Source organism: Camelus dromedarius, chromosome 17, assembly GCF_036321535.1.
Source record: "Camelus dromedarius isolate mCamDro1 chromosome 17, mCamDro1.pat, whole genome shotgun sequence".
Lineage (NCBI taxonomy): Eukaryota > Metazoa > Chordata > Mammalia > Artiodactyla > Camelidae > Camelus > Camelus dromedarius.
The window spans coordinates 32,803,215-32,826,423 of NC_087452.1; the positions used below are offsets into that span (position 1 = coordinate 32,803,215).

Consider the following 23,209-nt stretch of genomic DNA (forward strand, 5'->3'; position numbering starts at 1 on the left):
CAGGAGTACAAGCAGAGCACATTAATAGTTCTAGCCCTGTTTAAGGGAACAGGTGTCAAAAATCACAGTTACAAAGGCAGTTTTGAGAATTCTTAGTAGTTAAAAAAATTATACAACTAGAAGGAAAAAGAGTATTAACATGTAGCACTGAAGCTTAGTTTCAGAACCTGTTTCTGTCATTTACCTAATTAAAATAAAGAGCTTCAAAGAAAATGCAACCCAAAGAACTGGTTCCATTTACTTTTATGAGATGATAAAATATAATGATCATTTCCTCAATCAATAATCTATTTTCAACTTAAAATCTCCAAATACGATGGAGAAAAATACTCTCTCACATGAATCAAAGTTAATAAGGTAATTTATAAAGTAACAATGCATTCTACAACACAATATTTTCTTACTGAAATTATATATATACTCTAATCTCACGTGAGGAAAGATAAGTACAGTACCTTTATTTTATTTTACTGAAGAGGCAAATAAAGGTAGTTAAATGATCTGTTCACAATCATTATAGGTTTTTCATGTTAGGAACAGTAGTCCCTAGTTCCTCTGAAAGTAAATCCCATTATTCTTTATCTAGTTTTTCTGAATCTAAAATTACTCTTATGCTCCTCCATTTCCATTCCTAAAATTGATTTTTCCCTTGATCAAAATGTTTTATGGACTCCCCACTGCCCACAAAATAAAAGCCAAATTTCTCATGTTGACATTCAAGGCCCTTCACACTCTCAGTCAAGCCTATCCTCCCAATCTTCACCCAATGACACAAGACTTGGTCTGTTCAGTTCTCCAAAACACATTACACAAGTCTCCAATTCATACCTCACTGTTTCCTATTGCCTTGATCTCCTCTCAAGCTTCCTCTTCCCCCACAAAGATCCCATGCATCATGCATCAAGTCTCAATTCTTTTCACTCTCAGAAATATTTCTCCCAGGCTCTAAAGTCCTCTGGCACATTCTATTTCTACCTTACATTTGACATTAACTATGGCTTTGTATGCATGGTGTGTATGTGCATCAGGTAGTCTTATCGCCTTACTGTTCCATGTTCCCAGCATTCCTAATCCAAACTTTTTACAGAATTTTTTCCATTCTATGTGATTTCAGTGACGCTGTCAGTCAGACCCTCTCAACCACAGGTGGCATATATGGTAGACTGAGCCATACCATTCATTCCCTGAAGCATTCCCACCAGGAAGTAGCTCTTATTCCATCATGCACTGTAAAGATGTAACCCCAGAGCTGCCAGGAGCTATGTTCCCCAATAATGAAAAGAGTAAAATTTTTTTAAGTTAATGACTGCAAAAGAGAGTCCAACCCACCAGCATACACAAAAAAGTAAGATGGAAACATAGATGTCCCAATGTCTTGAGTCCCTGTTCCCAGTCTATCCCAAGGCCAGATCAATTCATGCCTTTTTTGGTTATGTGAACAAATGAACTCTCCCTTCTGCTTCAGTTTGAGGTGAATTTCTATTAATTATAATTGAAAGAATTCTCAAGAACAGGAGTATGCTTGTTTTCTCCATTAAATAAACCTTCCACATAGTAAGCATCCAATAAATATATCTAGCCTGATTCCTATTTTCTGGTGGTTTTATCCAAGATTTGATGATATAGCACACAATGTTCAGGAAATCAGGATTTCAGTGAACTCAAGACCTAAATAGCCAAACTGTGTGACTTTGAGCAAGTCACTATCTCTGACCTTGATGATCCTATCTGAGAAAAACAAAAATACTGAATTACATCATTATGGTTCCTTTTATATCTAAAATTACATAAATATATAATTCTTAGCTAAAAATTCTTGTCTACTAGCATTTTGTTTATGGTTTCCTTTGTTGTGCAAAAGCTTAAGTTTCATTAGGTCCCATTTGTTTATTTTTGCTTTTATTTTTGTTGCCTTGGGAGACTGACCTAAGAAAAAGCACTGCTGCAATTTACATCAGAGAAATGTTTTACCTATTTTCTCTTCTAGGAGTCTTACGGTGTCATGTCTTGTATTTAAGTCTTTAAGCCATTCTGAGTTTTTTTGTGTATATGGTGTAAGACAGTGTTCTAACATCACTGATTTACATGCAGCCATCCAGTTTTCTCAACACCACTTCCTGAAGAGACACTCTTTTCTCCATTGTACATTCTTGTCTACTTTGTTGAAGATTAATCAACTATAGGTGTGTGATGGTTTATTTCTGGGCTCTCTGATCCACTGATCCAAATACCTGTTTTTGTGCCAATACCACGCTGTTTTGATTTCTGTAGCTTGATAGTATTGTCTGAAGTCTGGAAGGGTTATGCCTCCAGCTTTGCTCTTTTTCCTCAGGATTGCTTTGGCAATTCCCGCCTTTTATGGTTCCATATAAATTTTAGGATTTGTTCTAGTTCTGTGAAAAACGTCCTTGGTAGTTTGATAGGGATCACATTAAATCTGCAGATTGCTCTGAGTAGCATGACCATTTTAACTATTAATTTTTCCAATTGAAGAGCATGGGATATCTTTCCATTTCCTTGAATCATCTTCAATTTTCTTTAGAGTTACCATATGATCCAGCAATCCCACTCCTGAGCATATATCTGGAGAAAATTCTATTCAATAAGATACATGCACCCCAAAGTCACAGAGGTACTATTTAGAGTAGCCAAGACTTGGAAGCTAAATGTCCATCAACAGATGACGGGATAAAGATGATGTGAGAGATATATATCTGTATCTCTATATCTATACAGATAGAGATATAGATACAGAGATATAGATAGATAAACACACACACACACACACACACACACACACACACACTACTACTCAACCATAAAAAAGAATGAAATAATGCTATCTGTACCATGGATGGGTCTAATGCCAGCATGGAGAGACCTAGAGGTTATCCTAGTAAGTGAAGTAAGAGAAAGACAATTATCATATGATATCATTTATACATGGAATCTAAAATATGGTACAAATGAACTTATTTACAGAAGAGAAACAGACTCACAGACATAGAAAACAAACTTATGCTTACCAAAGGGGAAGTGGGGGCAGGGATAAATTAGGAGTTTGAGATTAGCAGATACAAACTACTATATACAAAATAAACAACAAGGTCTTACTGTATAGCACAGGGAACTATATTCAGTACCTTGTACTGAATAATGGAAAAGAACATTATTTATATATAATTGAATCTCTTTGCTGTACACCAGAAACTAAAACAACACTGTAAATTAACTAAACTTCAATTTTTAAGTCTACTGAATCAATAAAAGAATCCAATGAGGTACCAACTTTCCAGTTAGATACATGCTCAGGAGTGGGATTGCTGGATCATATGGTAACTCTAAAGGAAACTGAACATACATATTTGAAATGCTTCCACCAATCTCCAACCACTACAATAACATGAGTTGCTTTCTTCTATTGTTGGAATTTATTTTAAACTATATGGTCTCTATGAAGCACACAATTAAGAATATTCCTAAGTGAAAGTATCTGAAAGAACCACTCTAATGTGCTAACTCAAGGAGATTAAACTGACCTTTTAAAACTTATCCTGAAGTTCAACTTTCAAATCATTTTCATTTCACTAGGAGTCTGGGGGAAAACATAAAATAAGTCTCTGGGTAGTGAGATTCTGGCTAAGTAAATTTCTTTTCCTTTTATTCATTTCTACATGCTATTTTTCCAATAATAACTACATATTAACTTGTGTGGTTTTAAATTATTCTTAAATTATACATACAAAGTTTTAATATTTTGATCTTGGGAAGGACACAGAACTAGCAGCAAAATGGGGCATGAATACTAAGAGGAAGGAAGAGACAGAATGCCCAGAAATTTTTACAAATACAAACAACAAATACTTGTTGCTTTACAAATACCAACAACACACACAGCAGGGACATGAACAAGTAGTAGCTTGGTTAACTGAAATGGAAATTAATCCTGTTAAGAAAGAAAGGAAAAAATATGAAAAATCTACAGCAAGCATCATACTCAATGGTGAAAGCCTGAAAGCTTTTCCTCTAAGATCAGGAACAAGAAAAGGATGACTGCTTTCACCTTTTCAACATAGTGCTGGAAGTTCTAGCCAGAGTAGTAATTAGGCAAGAAAAAGAAACAAAAGGCATCCAAATATGAAAGGAAGAAATAAAACTATCTTTCTCTGTAGATGACAAGACCTTATATGTAGAAAACCTTAAAGAATCCACTCCCCCTCAAAAAAATGTACAGCTAACAGGGGGGCAAGGGTATATAGCTCAGTGGTAGAGCATGTGCTTAGCATGCATGAGGTCCTGGGTTCAATCCCCAGTAACTCCTCCAAAAAAAAGTAAAATAAATAAATAAACCTAATTACCTCCCCCCTCAAAGAAAAGAACCCCCCCCAAAAAAAGAAAGAAAAAAATGTTACAGCTAACAGATGAACTCAGCAGTTGTAGGATATAAAATTAACATGCAAAAATCAGTTGTTTTTCTATACATTTACAGTGAACAGTATAAAAACAAAATTAACAAAATAATTCCATTTATTATAGTGTCATAAAAATAAAACTTAGGTACAAATTTAACCAAAAAGGTGAAAGTCTTGTACACTGCTAATTACAAGACACCACTGAAAGAAATTAAAGACAATCTAAATAAATGTAAAGATATCCATGGTCACTGACTAGAAGACTTAATATGGTTAAGATGACAAGGAAGGAGAGTATAGCTCAGTGACAGAATGTGTGCTTAGCATGCATAAGGTCCTGGGTTCAATCCCTGGTACCTCCACTAAAAATAACTAAATAAACCTAATTACCCCTCCAAAAAATAAAAATAAATGAAAAAAGATGACAATACTACCCAAAGCAATCTACAAAATCACTGCAATCCCTATCAAAATCCCAACTGGTGTTCCTAATGGAACACCAATCATTGAAACAATAATATTCCAGATATAAAATATTCATAGTATAATAGATTTAAAATAAGACTATAGGGCAATATAAACAGTACCATCCTAAATTTATTTTAAATGTCCACATCTGAAAAAAAAAGACTGGAAAGATATACCAACATGTTGAGAGAGGTTAAGTCTAGGTAACAAAAGTAAGATAACCCTTATTTTCTTGTTTGTGTATTTTTCTGTATTTACTGACATTTCTATAATATGTACCTTGTGCAATCAGAGGAGATATGCTACACAGAAAAAGATCAAATGTATTCAACATATTGAATTCATAATATAGGGAAGAACAGAACATATTATATTCTAGAAAAAATTCCAGCAAAAAAATCTTTTCTTGGTGCTTTTAAAGGTTTGATCTTGAGTTTTCCGGAAAAGTCCCTTATAAAACACAGCTTCCCCAAAAGTGTCAAATGAAAGAAGTATGCTGGGGTAAGTTCAAACTGCATCTCAATTACCTGCTACAAGTTTTCTGAATCACTGTTGTGATAACTGTGAAACTCTATGAAAATCTATGAGATGGATTCATAACCCTAAGGCTCCCACCCCAAATCAGTCCTCTAAACTCAGTCATAGGCAGTAAATCTCCCTAACAGGTTCAAGAAAGGAAAAGGCCAAGGGGGAAAAAAGTGTATTCATGACATCACAAATTTCTAACAATTAAATATTATTAGAGTTGTACTCTGCTTTTGAAAATACTATTAGGATTAACAAAGCAAAATAAAACTCTTCACTAGGTTGGACTCCTAATTAAGCATTTATTGATCACTACATGCTAGATCCTAGGGTTACAAACATGTAGACAAAATTCCTTGTCCTCAAGAAGCTCAATCCCCTGGGGCAAAGAGATGCAATTAAACATGATCTAAAGGATAAGTGCCATACTAGAGGTTGGTACCAACTGCTATAGGAGCAAGAGGCAGTGCTTATTATCAGGGAGAGCTGGGGAAGGCATCAAAGAGGAGATGACATTTGAGCTTTTTAAGGTGGCATTCCCCTGGCAGAGAAGGGCAGTCATTGCATTCCTGTCATATTATAACAACCAGGCAAAGTGACAAAGGTAGGAAAGTTTTAGGCTTGTCTGGAAAAGAGTGAGTTGTCCAGCACATCCGAAGTGTAGGGAATGCAGAAAGTATATCAGAAACAAAACTCAAGAAAAGTCTGATGCCACTCTGCCTCCTGTACATGAAGATGAAAATGGACTTAACATTTTTTAATGCTATTGTATCTTTATCACTCCCCACACTTAAATGTAAGGCCACACAGACCTCTTAGCAGCATCTTTCCTCCTTGGCCATAGATCATGGTCTGGCTAGGAACCCACTCTAACCTCAAACACTATCAGGGTCACAGAGGCGGCACAGCTGGTACTGTCATGAAATTTTCAGTAAGTCGTCTGGACAAAATCTACTCCTTTATAAACTGGACACTTCCCTCTAGGTAGTAAAATTTTTTCCTATTCTGTTCGACAGTTTTATCAGCCACTTGAAAAAGGACAGAAGACAGATTTATCAGTTGTTTAGTGAAAGGCTCAAGGGAAAGATTATAATATGTGGAATAACAAACTTAAGCTACAAAAAGACTAGACAAGTTGTACTGATAAGCCCAATACAAAGAGCCTACCCTCAAAGAAATTTAATGAAAATAAATGTAAAATCTTCTAAAATAAAACCAAGTTGACACAACATTGAAAAATGATTATAAATCAATAAAAAATGTTAAAAAAAAAAAAACCAAAGTTTCACATTTATGTTTACTATCAATAGCACAAGTTCAGGACAAAGGAGATCTAGCTTGTCTTCAGTTCACATGATATAAAATCTAGAGTTTAGCTGTTATAAAACCAGTATGAGTAATTAGTATAAAATTGCAGCTCAAAAGTCTCCAAATATCAAGCTTTAGATCACATTAACAAAAAGTATACAATTCAATGCTACAAATACGTGTATAAAACCTTCTACATGCGGTACTGAGTTACATCTGTCAAGAACACAAAGATATAGTTGACCCTTGAACAACAGGGACTTGAGCTGTTCAGGTCCATTTATATGTCAATTTTTTTCAGTAAATATAGTACCTATATTTTCATTTTACAGATCTTTAAATTAAGTGTGGGGGAAAGCTTGTATTTGATTAGAGATCACAATATGTAGAATCAAAAGAACTAGGGTTTGAGTCCTGATTCCACCCAAGATGTTTCAGCTTCCTGCCCTCAGGTGAGTCATTTATCAATTTCTTTGTTTCTGAGGCAGAAATAGCAGAGCACAGATTTTTGACTGTGTGAGGGGTTAGCATCCCAATCCCTTGTGTTGCTCAAAGGTCAACTGTAAACATGGCACAATCCTTACTTTAAAGAGTTCACAGGCTAAAGCAGTTTTTTTAACCATGGGTCACAAAATCAATTGAGCAATTTTTTAATGAAATAGAAATGAAGAGAAAATATTAGAGTACACTGTACAAAGTACTATATTATGAAACTTTTGTTTAACTTTTTCATGTATGTGTACAGTATACACATATACACATAAAAGATAATAATGTCAAATGTATTTCTTATTGTAGATCATAGTCAAAAGTTGGAAAGACATTAATCTAATGAAGAGGATAAAATAAATATACCACTGTAAGGTACACTGTATCACTGAATTTAAAAGAATAAAATCTGTCTGGTTGGAGAAAAAGAGGGGTATGGTCAAGGATCTAGAAAAAGATTTACAAAGATAGTAACATACAACAGGAGCCTTAACAGATAGGGAAGAATTTGAGAGACGAGGACAGTGGGGTGAGGGAGAGGAAGCACCCCATGTAGAAAGAATAATATGACAAAGACATGATGCAGCAAATAACAAGAAGTGTTTGCGAGGTGGCAAACAATCCTGGCATATGGCAGCACTGGTATAATTAAGTCCAGACGGAAGGACCTGGGGCAAGTTCAGTTTGGCTAAAGTGTACAGTACAAGCAGGTCAGCAAATGAGGCTAAAAAAGCAAATGAGAGCCATAATATGGAAGTTCTGGGCATACAGTAAACAATGAATGTTAACTATTCCACTGGTCTTACTTAGTACTGGAGACTTAAACCATATTATCTCTAAAATCCTTTACAATTCTAAAATTTTATGAATTACTGAAGGGCTATGATGCAAATTATTTATGTGTAGATACAGAACACAAACTTATAAGAAATTATAGGGAGTCTATTCAACAAGGAAGAATGTTCTCATCACAGCTGTCTAAGAATAAAATGGGCTGTCTCAAAAAATGGTGAGGGCACCATCACTAGATGTATTTGAAGAAAGATCAAAGTATGATACTAAGTCTGTAATATAAAGTTCTGCATTTATCATATGCTAATTCTTCCAACAATTTTGGTTCTCACTCATCAATCAACAAGAGCTCACGAATGAGTTCTGAAGAGGGAAAAAACAGATGCAAGCAGGAGGTTGGGATTTTATTCCATTGTAGAAAAACAGGAAGTTTCTGAATGACATTTCCCAACATAGTAATTACCTTTACTAGAGGATCCTAATGTGTGATATAGCAAGTCAACTACAAGTACTCAGGCTACAGTTAAAATAATTTGAAAATACTTATGAAAGTTCCCAGAGCCTTTGTGTGGAAAAAAGTCTTGCTCTTCTATACAGAAGTCAAGAGGAGGTATGCAAGAGTCTTGAGAGCATAATAACAATAAACAGGTTTGTTCATTACAGTAAAAGTAAAACATTGGAAATAAAACACTAATATAACATATCCAATAATGCTTACTCATTTGGAAATAAATTCAGATCATTCTTATCATCAAGAATAGACACACAAGGATTCAAACATTCGTAATACAAATTATTAAAAATTAAAATTCAGCACCAATGTAAAAGTATGGTATGCCTATAAAGCACTGTCAACCTCAATGGCTATTCTTTGAGACATGATGCTTCAGAATGTGTCTAAAAAGAAAATGGTGTCATGTTTACAATTTAGCTTAATATTTCAAAAGCATAGTCTCTTATGGCACTGCAATGATAAAATTAACCATGACTTTTCAATAGTCTATAGAATATTGTTGCATATTGACTCCTCTGTTAAAATATTGGTAATTTCCTGCTGTTTATTTCCTGCTTGCTTTTCATAATATCAGATCAAAACAAAGCTTGTTTGGTTTAAGAAGGCACTCAACAAATGTTTCCTGAATTCAACTTCTTTCCTCTCTACCAGCAATGACTGTACTTCAATAAAAAAATAAAATAAAATTTAAAAAGAGGGCAATAGTACTCAACAAGCTCCTCAGAGCTATTTAAAATCTCCCTTCCGAACTGTCATGCCTTGAGTCTGTACTCATCAATGCAAACACTACATTCAGAAGCAGAATACATACTATGTAGTCATATAAAAATGTTTAATATAGAAATAAAATTCCTTAAATATAACTAGCCAATTTAAAGTTAAAGTCTGTAACGAAGGTCTTATCTTTTGAGCCAGAGACATACACTACTGACAAATTCCTTTCAGAGGTAACATGGTGTAATGAAAGCAGCTGTGGATTAGAATTCCGAAGTTCTAGGTTCAAATCTCAACTTGGCATTTATTGGTTTAAGTACCTTAGATTAGTCACTTAATTTCTTTCAGCTAAAGTTTCTTTCTCACCTGCTTAAAAAGAAAAAAAGAAGGGAAAGGTGATAGTATGTTTAAGGCTCAAGTAAAATCATGACGTGGATGTTCCCTATGAACACTAAACCCCTGATAATAAAACATCAAGCACATCCTCACTCTTCAGAACTAAATAAAGTCCTGGGTATGAGACATCTTCTCTACCGCAAGTGGATACCTTTACCTCTGAGAGCCCCTTTCAGAGGCTTCAAAGGCTGTGATTCCCTTATGGAGCAAGTAACTAGAGAGGCATTGCCCTCACACTGTTTCACTGAGTTGAAGCTCATTTACCAACAGATTTAGTGAAATTTTGTGAACACTGGTTCTTTCTGATCTGGCTTCTTGGACCTATTCCTTCCTCACCTTCAGATGCCTCTGTACCACAGGATCATTAGAAGTTACATTTCTTTAGGCCAGTCACAAAAAGACAAATGCTAGATGATTACACTTACATGAGCTATCTAACATTGGCAGGGTCTTAGAAACAGAACATAGAATGGTGGTTGCCAAGGGCTGGGGAGGCGGGGTGGGGGAGTGGCAGTGTGGAGAGGGAGTTGCTGTTTAATGAATTCAATTTTATGAGATAAAAAAGTTCTGGAGGTCTGTTGCACAAGAAGGCACATATACTGTACCATACACTTAAAAATTATTAACATGGTAAATTTTATGTAATGTGATTTTCACGGCAATATAAATAAATAAATAAATAAATAAATAAATAAATAAATAAATAAATAAATAAATAAATATTTTTAAAAAGAAGTTAAATTTCTTTTATGGACTCAGTGCTTTTTTTAAGTGCTTTTTTTCCCCATCTGGGGAAAATCAGGCAGAAGGAAATCAAAAGTAAGGCAAAAAATATGCAATGTTTTTAAATTAAAAAAAAATAAGTACAGCATTACAAAACTAAAATATAAGGTATTCTGGTTGGTAATGAGGAAATTCTTTCATGGTCTACTAAGTGGGGATTAGAAAAGAATAAGCAATAAATGCTCTCAATTATTACAAAATTTACCTCATGACAGCAGAATAAACAAGATGACCTTCTGAAGCAGCTTCCACTTCTAATACACAAGTACTCAAGCCTCTGCTACTATCCTAGTCTAGGAGTTTAATTAAAAACATTCTTGTTTTATTTGTTGGTGATGGTTACTACTGCTGCTGCTGTTAGAGGATGGGCAAAGTATTTTCTTGGTCTTTGGTTTCTATATTTGGTAGTTTGAGTGCAATCAATATGGGAAAAGACAGGTGTTTTGCAAAAATGCTTGGATTTTTCTCACCCAATGCACGTTAGAACAGGAAGCTTCTAGAAAAAGTAAAATAAAGAGTCAAAAGATGCAGGGCTTTCCAAGCATTCATGGCAATAGAAAGGAAAGCAGAGAATCTAAGATGGAAAGAAACATAAGGAGTCAGAACACAGGCTAAAAGGGTAAAGAACAGCCCCTTGTCATACTAGAGAAGGACAGTAAGAGACAAGTATATCACAGAATTTTGTCCATTGCCAAGAAGAAAATTAAGAGATATTCAATCGTTGAAGGACAAAAAAGGACTAACAATCTCTGAGATGCAATTTCATCATCTGCATGATGAAGTTAACATTAGGACTGCTCCTGGAATCTACATGGTGTAACATAAGTGAGAGCCCCCAGCACACTGACTGGACCATCACTCATCTTCAGAAAAGGGCAGTTTCCTCCCCTCCCTCTAAAGTCAATCACAGAACATTACAATGGAAAGGGAGGCTTAGGTATTGCCTAGTCCTAAGTGAATGAATCAAATAATTTGAAAATGTTACAACCTACACAGAATTTCTACATCGTAAGAAATTTTAAAGGCATTAAGATATTACCACAGGGTCTCAAAAACCTTACCAATGTCAAATACAGATGAACAGCTACAGTGGAAAAAATTCCTTTGCACCGCTGCAACAGGGGACTTCTTCCCTCACCAACATCCTAGCAATTTATCCAAATTGGTGAGAAGGTACAAGTTTTCCCTCCTTGCTGTAAGGATTATGGATTAGCAAGCAGAAATAGAAATCTGTGCTCCAAGTTGATCATAAAAATCAAAGCTGAAACTCAAAACATTCTCTCATAGGAATAATGATAATGGTTAGATTTTTAAGCTAGCAATTAAACAAGGTAGCTGACATGTCATTTTTAATTGACTATTTTTCTCACTGTTAGTACAATATTCAGGCTACTTTATAGATTGAACTGGCTTTTATGAAAAGGCCTATGAGTGTAACCTTAACATGCTTATAGAAAAAAACGTATTCTGAGTTTTAAACAATCTATACGAGAACTTTTAGACTATAGCTGAGGAAAAGACAGTAGAAGTAAGATATGAGAAAAGCAGGAAGAGAGATTCTTTGTTTGGCAGAAAAGACAAATAAATCACACTCGATCACAGCTGCTTATGTCTTCAGAACAAATGTCCCTCTCTTTTAACAACCATTTAAGTCTTGCCCTGTGCCCCATGCAGTGCCCCTCCACAGAAGGGAAAAAATACAATTTTTCTAAAGCTAAACCCACAGTCCTAGGAATGCAAGAATTTCACTCATCTTCCTGAGTAAATCACATACCAAATCCTAGTGCTGTGAGATTCACGTATGCCTATCTCGATTACCTTGCATTGCCCCCTTTTCAGAACTAACACACCTGAGGAAATATCTCGTGTTATTATTATTCTAAGTACTGTACTAAGGGGAAAAGAAGAAATTAACATTTACTAAGCACTTTGTACGCTCTCATTTGATTTTCACAACCCCGTAGGTAAACATTAACCCCAATTTACACATTAAGAAGATGATGTTAAGTAACTTGCCCACAACACCAATAAAAAGAAGCCAAGACTCAGAAATCTGCTAACTCCACTACACAGAGGTTCCTTCCCAGAAAGAAAGAAATTATCACTTAGGTGCCACTGGACAGTCGACCACTTTCACATCAACTGTTTGTTATTCTGGCTAGGCAGGTCTGAGAAAAAGTCATGAAGAAGATAAATCATCAATTCTTTACGGAATGCTTTTAGTATTTAGGAAATGCTCTAAGAGAAAGGGTAAATGGTCCCCAGAGGTGAATCCCAGCTCTTCACATCATTTCCTGATTCCATCTCAACAGAGACACTAGCACTAGGGCTGTTTTTATCACTTCCATCCTAACACACATCAATATGACCTTAGCACATAGTTCATTTAAAACTTCAGAAAGTTACCTTTCAAAACAAGATTTCCTACCAGCACAGATCTCTGCAGGTCCTTAAATTTAAATAAATTCAACTTCTACATAATTTGCCTGATGGTATTCCTAAACATTTGTTACCACTGACAGTTTAAAATGTTCTTGTAGTGAATTGTGAACTAAACCTTGACTGAGCTGCAGTAAAACTGGAATCTGTCTAAACAAAAATCTATCTTTAGACAGATTATCCATCTATAATTTTCCATTAAAACTTGGGGGAGGGGGTACCTGTACATTCATTTTTCAGTCTGTTTCTAACTGAATAAGATGACAGGTGGCTTAGAATAATGCAATGTGGCCAAACTCCTCTATCATGAAATTGCCACAAAACATTAACACTATAAAAGTAAAGCTAACATTCAATCCCTTAAATTATTGAATATTATTTTTAAAGAAGTTTAATTTTAGAAGAATTATTTAGCCTCTGGAGTTTAATACTTGTAACAGATAAAAAGAAGATTCTAAGACGAAAATGGTCTCATCTAAAAAGAGGTTGGATGGTTTCTTAACAAAGCCATGACTCTAATACACACTAAACTTAACATTGGGACATGTGCAAAAACACTTCCTACCATAAGGTAATTATTATTTCTAATACAAATTAAAACGGACCAAACATTTCCAGTCAATTGCCTGCAAAATTCTCAACTGGGAAAATGATGTCAACGTGTTTTATCCTTTTTGTTTTTGGTAAGATTCCAGTCCAAAAATAAAGTCATCCGTCTCATCAATTCAGGTGCGGAAACTCATTAAAACAGGTTTGGGAGCGGAGAAAAGAGATTCTCAGAATTTGGCTTCTTGGGTACAACTGTCCTGTGCCCCACACCAGAAACCTCCTCCCGCAGCCGCTGGGGCCCTGCCCGGCCCTCGCGCTCGCCGCACCTTCCGAGGCCGCGCCGCCAGCGCCCCCTGCCGCCCTCCGGACGCCCAGAGACCCGCTCCCACCCCCGCGCCCTGCGCCCGCGCCGCCCCCACCCAGCGCTCGCCCATCGCCGAGGCCGCGCAGCCTGCGGACAGGGGCGGGGGCGCGCGGGCGCGAATCGAGGCGGGGTCGGCCCGAGGCCGAGAGCACGGGCGCGTCCCCCGAACCCCCGCCGCGGTCAGGCCTGAGCCTCACCTACCTACGCCGTATTTCTCTTCCTCCGTGGGGGTCCACATGGCCGGGCCGGACGCGGCCCCGCGGGCGCGGCGGCCGGGCGACAGAGCGGCGGGGACGGCCGCGGGCCCGGCTGTGGCGCACCGCGAGCCGAGGCGGGGGCGGTCAGGCGGCGCGGGGCAGTGGGCGGTGCATCCCTCACAGGCCGTCCGGGATGCTACCGCCGCCACGTCCAGACCGCGAGGCTCCACGGCCGGCCCAGCAGTCCCGGGTGGTGCGGGCGAGGGCTCGCCACCTGTCCGTCCTCGCGGCTCCCGCGCCGCCGCTCCGTCCCTCACAGCTCCGCTGCTCGGCTCCCGGCGCCGCCGCGATTCGGCTCGCCTCAGCGGGCTCGCAGGACGCCCGCGCATGCGCTGGTCCCCGGCGCGCAGGGGCTCGCGCTGCCCGGGCTCGCGCCGCCGGAGCGCGAGCCCACGCGCCGCCGCCGCCGCGCGCCAGCGGAGGGAAATCCGCGAGAGGCGATTGGACGGCCCCGCCCGGGTCAGGACTAGCTCTTCGGCGGATCCAGGGCCCTGGGAGGCAGTGGGAGCTGGAGGAGGCGGGGCTGGGTAGGAGGGAGGCCCTCTGGCCCCCGCGGGCTTCGGCGTCCACTGCCTCCTGCCAGGCAGGCGGAGGTCGCCACTAGATCGCGAGTCGGAAAGGGGAGAGCCGGGGAAGGAAGGAACGATACCGTTTTCAGACCCTTCCCGGTGTCACCCAGCGTCAAAGCGCTGTCACCACCCCATCCCTGGAAAGGTCCCGGAGCCACCCTGCGCATCGCGGGACCGGCAAGGTGAGGTCGCCGCGAGAGAACCAGGTGGGCATAGTGGTGCCCCTCGATCTTGGGTCTCCGGGACTCCTTTTAGGGCGAAGACGCTGGCGCCTCCTTGGTTCTTGTTTGGCCTGCGCAGTAAATTTTTGGCCCCGGAACAATCAGCAACCTTCCTTGTAAGGAAGCACTTCCTCGTTGGGATGAGGGCGGGAGAAGTTGTGTTCCTGCCCTGAGTATTCTCTCTCCTATTCTTAGGTCTCTCCCTTACAGGCCATTCTGAGTTTCTGGTTCTGTACCTAAACTTTCCTCCCTTCTCCCCTCCCTAAGAATTCATTCACTCTTAGGCCTACAAATATCACCTCATGCCCTGGGTCAACAACTCATCAAAGACCAGGAAAGTCATGGCAACTGTAGAACTTCTTTTTTCCACCTACATCTGGACCGCATGGTGTTCCTAGCCCTAATCCCAGCAAATCTATACATCTCTGTCACCAGCACTACCAAGTCAAAACCGTGATGTTACCGCTCACCATCCTCTTGGACATCCCCACTCTTCAAAGCCCAGCTCAGCACCTCACCCGCAGAAAACCTTCCCTGATCCTGCAGCTAGCAGATTGGATCCTTCTTTTGCCTGGGATTCAAGCTGTGTTCATTTGTGTCTTACTTTTTCCATAAGACTGTCAGCTCCCAAAAGGCAAGCTCCAGGCCAAAGGCACCTTTCTGGCCCATCAGCACCCAGCCCAGCATCTGACACACACTTGTTGAATAGGAAGCAAGACTAATACAAAAATATCTATATCTTGGCAATCAACAGATCTTGTTGATTCTTCATTCACAATGTCCTTTATGATTGTTAAGGCCTGATTGTGCTCACCTGGATTATTGCCACAGACTCCCAATTCCTGACCTGGACTCCTCCTCCCACCAAAGAAAGCTGCCCACTCTTGCCCCTGGAAAATGTTCTGTAAATAATGGAGTTTCTCAATAGCTAGCTACTTTTTTTTTGGTTCAAGAACATAATGAAAGAGATATACTTATTTATGTAGCTTACTGTTCCAGGAAGATAGACCCCCTGCCAATGGCCACCGTGGAATGTTTGGCACGGAATGAAGCCACAGTCCCACAAAGCTTTCTCCAGAGAGCTATCCAGCAGGCAGGGCTAAGTTACACAGACCTTCTGAACAACCTTAAAAAGGTCTAGTTCCTTTAAAAAAAAAAAAAAAAAAAAAAAAAACCTCTAGTTCCACTCCATTGTCTGGTGTATGTGATGACAGTCTCAAGAGCTTTTCCCCAAAGTTTACTCTGTTGTTTCCCATCTGAATCCATCTTAGATGATGACTTCCCCAGATGAAGACCATCCCAATCCATGACTGCACACTTCAGCTCAGGGGTGGGAGGGCAAAGGAAAAAGAAAAGGGGCCAAGGTGAGAAGGAAGGCATCTCATAAGCCCCAGACTCCTACAGTCTTGCTGTTTGCACTAAATTTACATTGTTGTCCTGAGTTGAAGCAAAAGGGCATAGCACACGTTGTGGAAAATCGGCCTTCATCAGGACTATGCACCTGCTCTCATTACCCACAGCTTGTGCTCTGAGCCCTTCCTCAAGCTGTCAGTCCACTCGACTAAGTAAGGCTTTCAATCCGCTCTCACCTCACACAAACACACCTCTCCTAGCATGTGAACTGACTTCCAGCTGACCTCTGCAAATCAGCACCCTGCCCTCCCTTCCTTCCCACCCACTCTTCCGTATGTTCTCACCACCACCCAGGTGCACTGCCTGCTCCTTCTCAGGATCCCCAGGAACCTACTGCACTGTTGTTGCCCCTGTCCCCCATTTTCACCATGTTCTGCCCCAATGGGCTCCTTCTGTGGTCCCAGGAACACCTGCCCTGTTGGTACCCTCATCCCCCGTTCCCTCCCTCCTCCTCTCTCCATCTGAGTTCAAAGAAGAATTATCCACTCCAGACCCTTTTATTTCAACACAATCCATTTGGCTCTCTGTCCCCTAAGGTCTCGTTTCAGATCCTGTCATCTCCTGGAAACTGCTCTCCCAGAAGTCCCCAAGGCCATCCCAGCTCCAGACATAGCACATGCTATTCCCTGGCTCTTGCTGGGCCTTTGCGTAAAATATCCCTCAGCCCATGTACTCTCCTCTCCTGAAACTTATGGATCCTCCTCACCCTCCAAGAGCCACTTTCCCCAGGAAATCTTCCCCAACTGCCCTTGACTGAGGGAATTTTGCTCTTCTACGAGAGCTTTTCCTGTAGTGCTTGCTTATCCCATCCTGCTCCAAGAGGTCAAACATGTCCACCACGCACATTGACAAACATCTGTTTCCCTCTTCAATGGTGAAGATCACTCTTCACTTATTTTTACCCCACAGAGACTAACATAGTGTCTGCCACCTAATAGGAATTCAACATATACTCCTGGGTGAATGATCTGCCTGTATGTTTCCTGAGGTCTAATAAAATAGGTTGGAAAAGAGAACTGAGAAATTTACTTCAAGTCACAAATCCCCAAATTCAGAAACTTGAGTTAATTAGACTACGTTTTTTTGATATAGGCACATTGGCTTTAATTAAAAATTCATTGAAACATGTTACTGAGTAGCTGTGTAAAAAATAATCATGGTGGAGGAATTTATCTAAGAAATAAAGAAGTCTGCAAACAGTTTGAATTAACATGTCACTATTACTTTGGGGTTGAACTCATAACCTCAGATAATAAATTGCATTGTAATAAATGAGTGAAGAGGAAATCAAGCTTTCAGCAGGGTATTCTTTAAGACTGGTGGCTATTAAAAATAGCCCATAACCAAACATTTTGTAGTAACATACAAGAAATGCAGACAGCATCATCTTTTTCTCCTAAATGGAACTCAAGTTAATCACCAGTTTTTTAACGTAAGCAAACTTCATAATGATAAATCCCTCATCACCTTTGTGAAATAAAACTGGCCCTCTACAAAGCTCAATGAGCTATACTTCATATCTTCTCTCCATGTTTTCTGCTGCCTGGAGAATCAGACAGCAGCATTTAAGGAGCCAGCCAGTCTGATGACTCAGCTCATAAAACAATGTGTGGCCACAAAGATGATGTTTATCCAGGAGCATCCTGGAGACTCTTGCTACTGAAGTCAGCAAGCAATAGGCAAGTGGTACACGATGCTCACTCTCCCAAGAGTTTCTGGCCATGGTGCCAGAGCAGCACCCACTTCCCTCTCCCAGCAGGTGATCTCAGCTGATGCTCTGTCCAAGCAGAATGATGGGAAAATCCTAGAGAAATGCAGTGGGAATAGCGGCAATTGCAAACAAAGTGCAGGTGATAGTGGTGACATTATGCCTTCTGATCAGGAAGCGCCTGCACCTAGAACTTATGCCCATCTGCAGCCCAGGGGCAGGTGGATAGAAGGCTCAGAACACATGTTACCCAACTCATCTCTGCCTGCTAGGTTCATCTAAGAGCGAGTCTGCTCTGATTAATAAACATCTACAGAGCTGATTCCCTTCATGGCAGAAAGACACCCAAGCTAGTCTCACTTCACCACCACCCCTTAGGTTCCCCCAAAGCAACACCTTTTAGGAAACCTCCTCTCAGGAGGTAACATTGGAATAAAGGACTAACAGAGTAGGTTAACACAGAGATGGCTGACAGAGAGTCCTTTCAGGTGAAGAGACCTAAGTGACTAAGATATTATTAGTATTTTGCTTTAGATTTTGTTGCATGTGAATATCTTTGTGGTGGGGAGGGGATAGGGAAGAGTGTGAAAAAGAGACAGATTAAGCAGTGCAATATTTCATTATTTTCCCTAAAATGACAAACTTTAACCATCTGTTCCTATTTTACCAACCCATTCAAAATATTATTAAAATGCAGATTCCTTCCAGTTAGCCAGGGTCTTTTAAATGAGAAGTGACCAAAGCTTCCCTGATTTCAACCACTGGAGACTGATCTGACACTTCTGGCAGGGCTATAGCTATCAAGCCCCTCCAGGAGAAGCCCCTCTGGAAAAGTCACAGGCTTCTCAGCACCTTCCTCCTGCCCACTCAAGACTGTGAGCTACCTAGAGCCAGTATCATGCTGGTTTTTTTGGTTTTGGTGGGGGGGGGTTGCTTTCTCAGTGCCTAGCATGCAGGATCATAGACATAGTTGGTACTCAGTAAATATAGCTTGAATGAATGCATTAGCAAATATGTATTTGCTTTTTTCCCAGAAATTTATCTTTGTTCCAAAATGATTTCTGTTTGTTTGTTGTTTATTTCTGCCCAAGAAAATGAAAGGAGATAGAATCAAAAACAAGATACCCTCTGGAAGGAGGGGCAAAACAGTAGAAACTTGGCATCACTTAGATCACCTTTCCTTTTGGGGGAAATAACTGTGCCCTTGAATTTCTGCACTAAGTCACCAAGGAGGAATTGAAATTAAAAACCTTAGAGAGTAATTAGCAACAAAACGTTCTAATGTCAAGAAGTGAATTTTATGGGACCGTATTTGTAATATTAATTGGGCCTCTGCGTAGCCAAGGGGTGAAATTATTGCTCCAATACAAATAGACCCAAAAGAGAAAAACAGCCCAAAATAGCACTGATATTGCAAATCAGGACAGAGATAATTTCTCGGCACATAAAAAGCAACCAATTGCGATGCCTTCACCAATTCGCTTGAATTAAGTGCAAAACAAAGCATGTTTGTTTGGTGTAGCACCACCTACCCTATCTCTGAATTGCTGTGGGGCTGGGGCTAGAAAGAGAACTCAGACTTTGCTCCCACCAGCTCCTCATAATTTTCACCTCAGCATATGGGAAATTTTAATCATTCATCCACCAAATATTGATTGAGCACCTGTTATGGACCAGGTCCAAAGCAGAAGATGTTCAGTCTTTCCCGTCACAGAGTTTACCATCTGGGTGCGGGGGCAGAGACGCTGAACCAATTATCACACAAGCAGATATCTGATTTAGAGACATAAGTACTAGGACAGAGGAGCACAGTGCACAAAGGGAGCATCCACCAGGGGGCCTGACCTGGTTTGATAAATCAGAGAAGACTTCCTGGAGGAAATGATGTTTAAACTGGAACCTGACAATGCAGATGAATCAGCCAGGTAAAGTAGGAGAGAAAGTGCTCTAAGCAGAGAGAGCAGCATTTAGGGGAGGTAGGTCTGGTGAGGAAGGAGCTCAATGTCTCTGAAGAACAGGAAGGCCGGTGCGACCAGGATGTGATAAGTGAGGAAGTAAATACGTGGAGAGTGGGGAGACATGTGGCTAGAGTGGGAGGCAGGGCCAGGTCTTGGGACCTTACCGGGTCCCATGACAATGGGGCACCAACCAGTGCTGGGCCTTGGATCAGAAGCAGAGATGAAAGACATGAGTATGATCAGGCCCTAAGACCAGACCTCTCAAGGAGATCTTTGGATGTTGGGGGGAAACCTAGGCAAATACCCACCCACTTGAGTGCTGGGCTCAGAAACACCACTATACATTCCCTAATCCTCTGCATACCCAACAAAGGCTGTGCAGAACCACTCCTCACCCAAGACCGCTCCAGGCTTCCCTCTCCTCTTTAAGCCAATCCTTCCTTGATTCTCAAGGCGGCACACCTGAGTGTAGACTCAGCCATTCTCTCCCAGGCTCAGAGAGAAGAGCAACTTACCCACTGCAGGGCCAACTCTCCAGAGTCTAGGAGGGGTCCTGGGGCCCCCTGCTTCAATTGCGACCTTAACAGTCTGCCTGTCCCCCACAGCCCTGCCCGTGCTGAGGGTCTAGGAAAGAATGTCACCAAGCATGCCAAGAAACAACTGGCCCTGAGTCTGATCAGGAACTGCTGCTAATCTCTTTCTCGAGGAACATTTAGTAGAGGATAAAAGTTAAAAAAAAAAATTTAAAGAACTCGCCCCTGAGAGCACACCTTAGATGTATACTTGGAATGTGCCCCAGGAACTCTGACCCAGAAAGCAGCAGCACCAATGCCCACCTTGTTGCCACTGAGAAACAACTCTAAAAAATGGAGCCTATTTTGTTCTCCAATTAGCATTGAAGGCAATAGATCAGAATTTAAAATATGTAATCATGAATTATGGAACAATCGTGGAAGCGACTCTGACCCAGAAAAATGCCATGCCAAGAGCCATGGTAATTTTTCATGAGAACTCATCACCAGGTGATCTCCGCCGAAACCACAACCCACACTCAGCCTGTCCCAACTCCAACCCCAACCTGTCACTAGAGGCTATGGCCAGCTCTTGGGCTTTTTTAAGTTATAAGTGACCTAGCAAGAGCAAAGAGAGTTCGAAGGCTCTGGGTTCACATTCAGCTCCAGACACTTTGCAGCTGGACTCCATGCAAGTAGCTTAACCTCTCTGACCTCAGTTGCCTCCTCTGTCAAGTGGGAATAATAATGGCTTCTACATGAGGGATGCATATGAGGAAAATGCCTGGGAAACTCTCAGCACAGAACCTAGCAGAAGGTAATTGTTCACTCAACATTGGAACTTTGCTCCCACCCCACCAGCTTGGATTGCTTTCCAGAAATGCTGGGTCTTTTTGCTTTGGGGAACCTGCTTCTCCTCCAGGCAAGCCTGTAAGAGCTGATTCGGTCACCCCCATCCAGCTGGGCTGGTCTCCCGCAACCGCCTCTTACCAGGCAGCACTTAGCTCAGCACTAGCCCCTTCTCTCTATTTAACACCGAAAGGTATTGATTTCCCCGAGCTATTTCCATAATGTAACACCCTTGAGAACCACATAGCCCATTGGTTCCCCTCCATGACCATCTATCTCCTGCTCATAGCCAGTTTCCCTAGAGCCACAGGGTCCTCAGCTGCCAAGGCTAAGGTCTGTTTCATTCTGCACTGGTTTAAAGGTCAAACATGAATTTCTCCCCATTATTGTACTGTGTCTTGTCACACAGACTCTCTCTGTTTCATGCATTAGTCACAGTCTTGCTATCAAATTAAATATTCCTCGGTGGTTATTTTTAGAGAAATCTTTTTCTAACTCTACATGGTGCAATGATGTGTGTGCACCCACAGCTCTGGAATCCAAGCATTATCAGGTGGGCTCCAAATTGTGTGAGGGCTCTGATTCCTCTAGAGAGCAGTAGCCAGAGGAGCAGTGGAGTTTGTAACCTGACTCTGTCCATGAAATCCCCTGCCTAGCCAAAAATAATTAATCCCCCAGGCTCTGGATGATTCATCAATCAGTCCAGTAAAGGCCCAAAAGAGGCTCTTAGCACAACTGTAAGTTAAGCAAACATATCTGTACCATCCCAATTGCTGGTTTGGCTCTTTCCTCATTCCTAGTGCAAAGACATCAAGAGTAATTGTGCCCCCACACCCTGCCCCTCAGTTGCAGCCTGCTCTCAGAAGAGAGCCTGTTTCCCTCCTGAGGGAATGACAGTGATGGCTTACGGAGAATCTACAGGGCAGGCTGAAAAGCTGCTGTGACTGTTGCCTGATGTCGGGACGTGGGTCTGGCCTGGGGAAGTGGCACTGAAAACCAGGCAGCAGGGACTGCTGTGACTGTGAAAACTGGCTGGAGTACGGGATGGGGACTGTTCAGGAAGACACAAAGTTTTGACCCTAGATCGCTGCAGTGGTTAAGAACAGCCCTGGCAGGGCCTGGAGAGCCATTCAGAGAGCCCATTTGGAAAGTAAAAGTGTGGATCACTTGATAGGATCTGCTCCCTCCCATGAGGGGAAGTAAGACCTGTAAGTGAACCTGTGAGAAAATGAGCATCTTCTCTCACCATCAAAGAAAGACCAATTGGAGCTACAGTGAGACCCCTTCTTTGGCCCATCAATGAAAAAGAAAAGTTTTAAATGATAGTGTGGAGACAATTACGAATATGAGAGTAGCCTGCCTCATGTAGTGTTTCTCAGTGGTGTGTGTCTAGCTGACCCCCCCACCAGCAATATAGTAAGTGGGAATCACAAACCCCTAAAATGTCAGTTCTGTGAAAATGGTTCAAGGGACAGCACCACACATGGACATCCAATGCAAACCTGTCTATAAATATTGGAAGTAACCCAAATGGCCACCATTAGGAGATGAATTAATTGAACACAGGGCGTTATCACATGCAATTTTATGCAACCAATAGCAACAATGAAAGTTATGTATCAACATGGAGAGTGTCTATTATATAACATTCAATGAAAAATAATCAGGCCCTGAACTATTCACAGCATGGTTATAATTATGCAAGAACACTTGCATGTAGAAACAAAGCAGAGTAAAATGTACCAAGAAGTGAACCTTTCCCTCTTTTCTGCAATTTCCCAATGAATATATGGTGCTTTTATGACAAATTTACCTGCAAACCAGTGCAGCTTTCTGGGGAAAATAACACACATTGTCAGGACATGGAGCTGGGCAGCACTGCACTCTGTAGTCTACCCTCCCACCCTCCTTGGAGCTCATCCCTCCTGGTGATGAGCATGGAGGAGGTCTTGAAGCTGGACTCATGGTA

General features: G+C 41.0%; 1 protein-coding gene across 11 annotated transcripts in view; it reads right to left on the minus strand.

Annotated features, from left to right (window-relative positions):
- The window catches only part of DOCK3 (dedicator of cytokinesis 3), a 299,439-nt gene extending 285,085 nt beyond the window's left edge, over nt 1-14,354 (minus strand). For all 11 annotated transcript variants that reach the window (XM_031470426.2, XM_031470421.2, XM_031470420.2 and 8 more), the window contains exon 1: nt 13,955-14,354. In XM_031470426.2, coding sequence (XP_031326286.2) covers nt 13,955-14,339 — 385 coding nt within the window. In that variant the 5' untranslated portion in view covers nt 14,340-14,354. The remainder of the gene's footprint in view (nt 1-13,954) is intronic.
- Nucleotides 14,355-23,209: the final 8,855 nt, after the last annotated feature.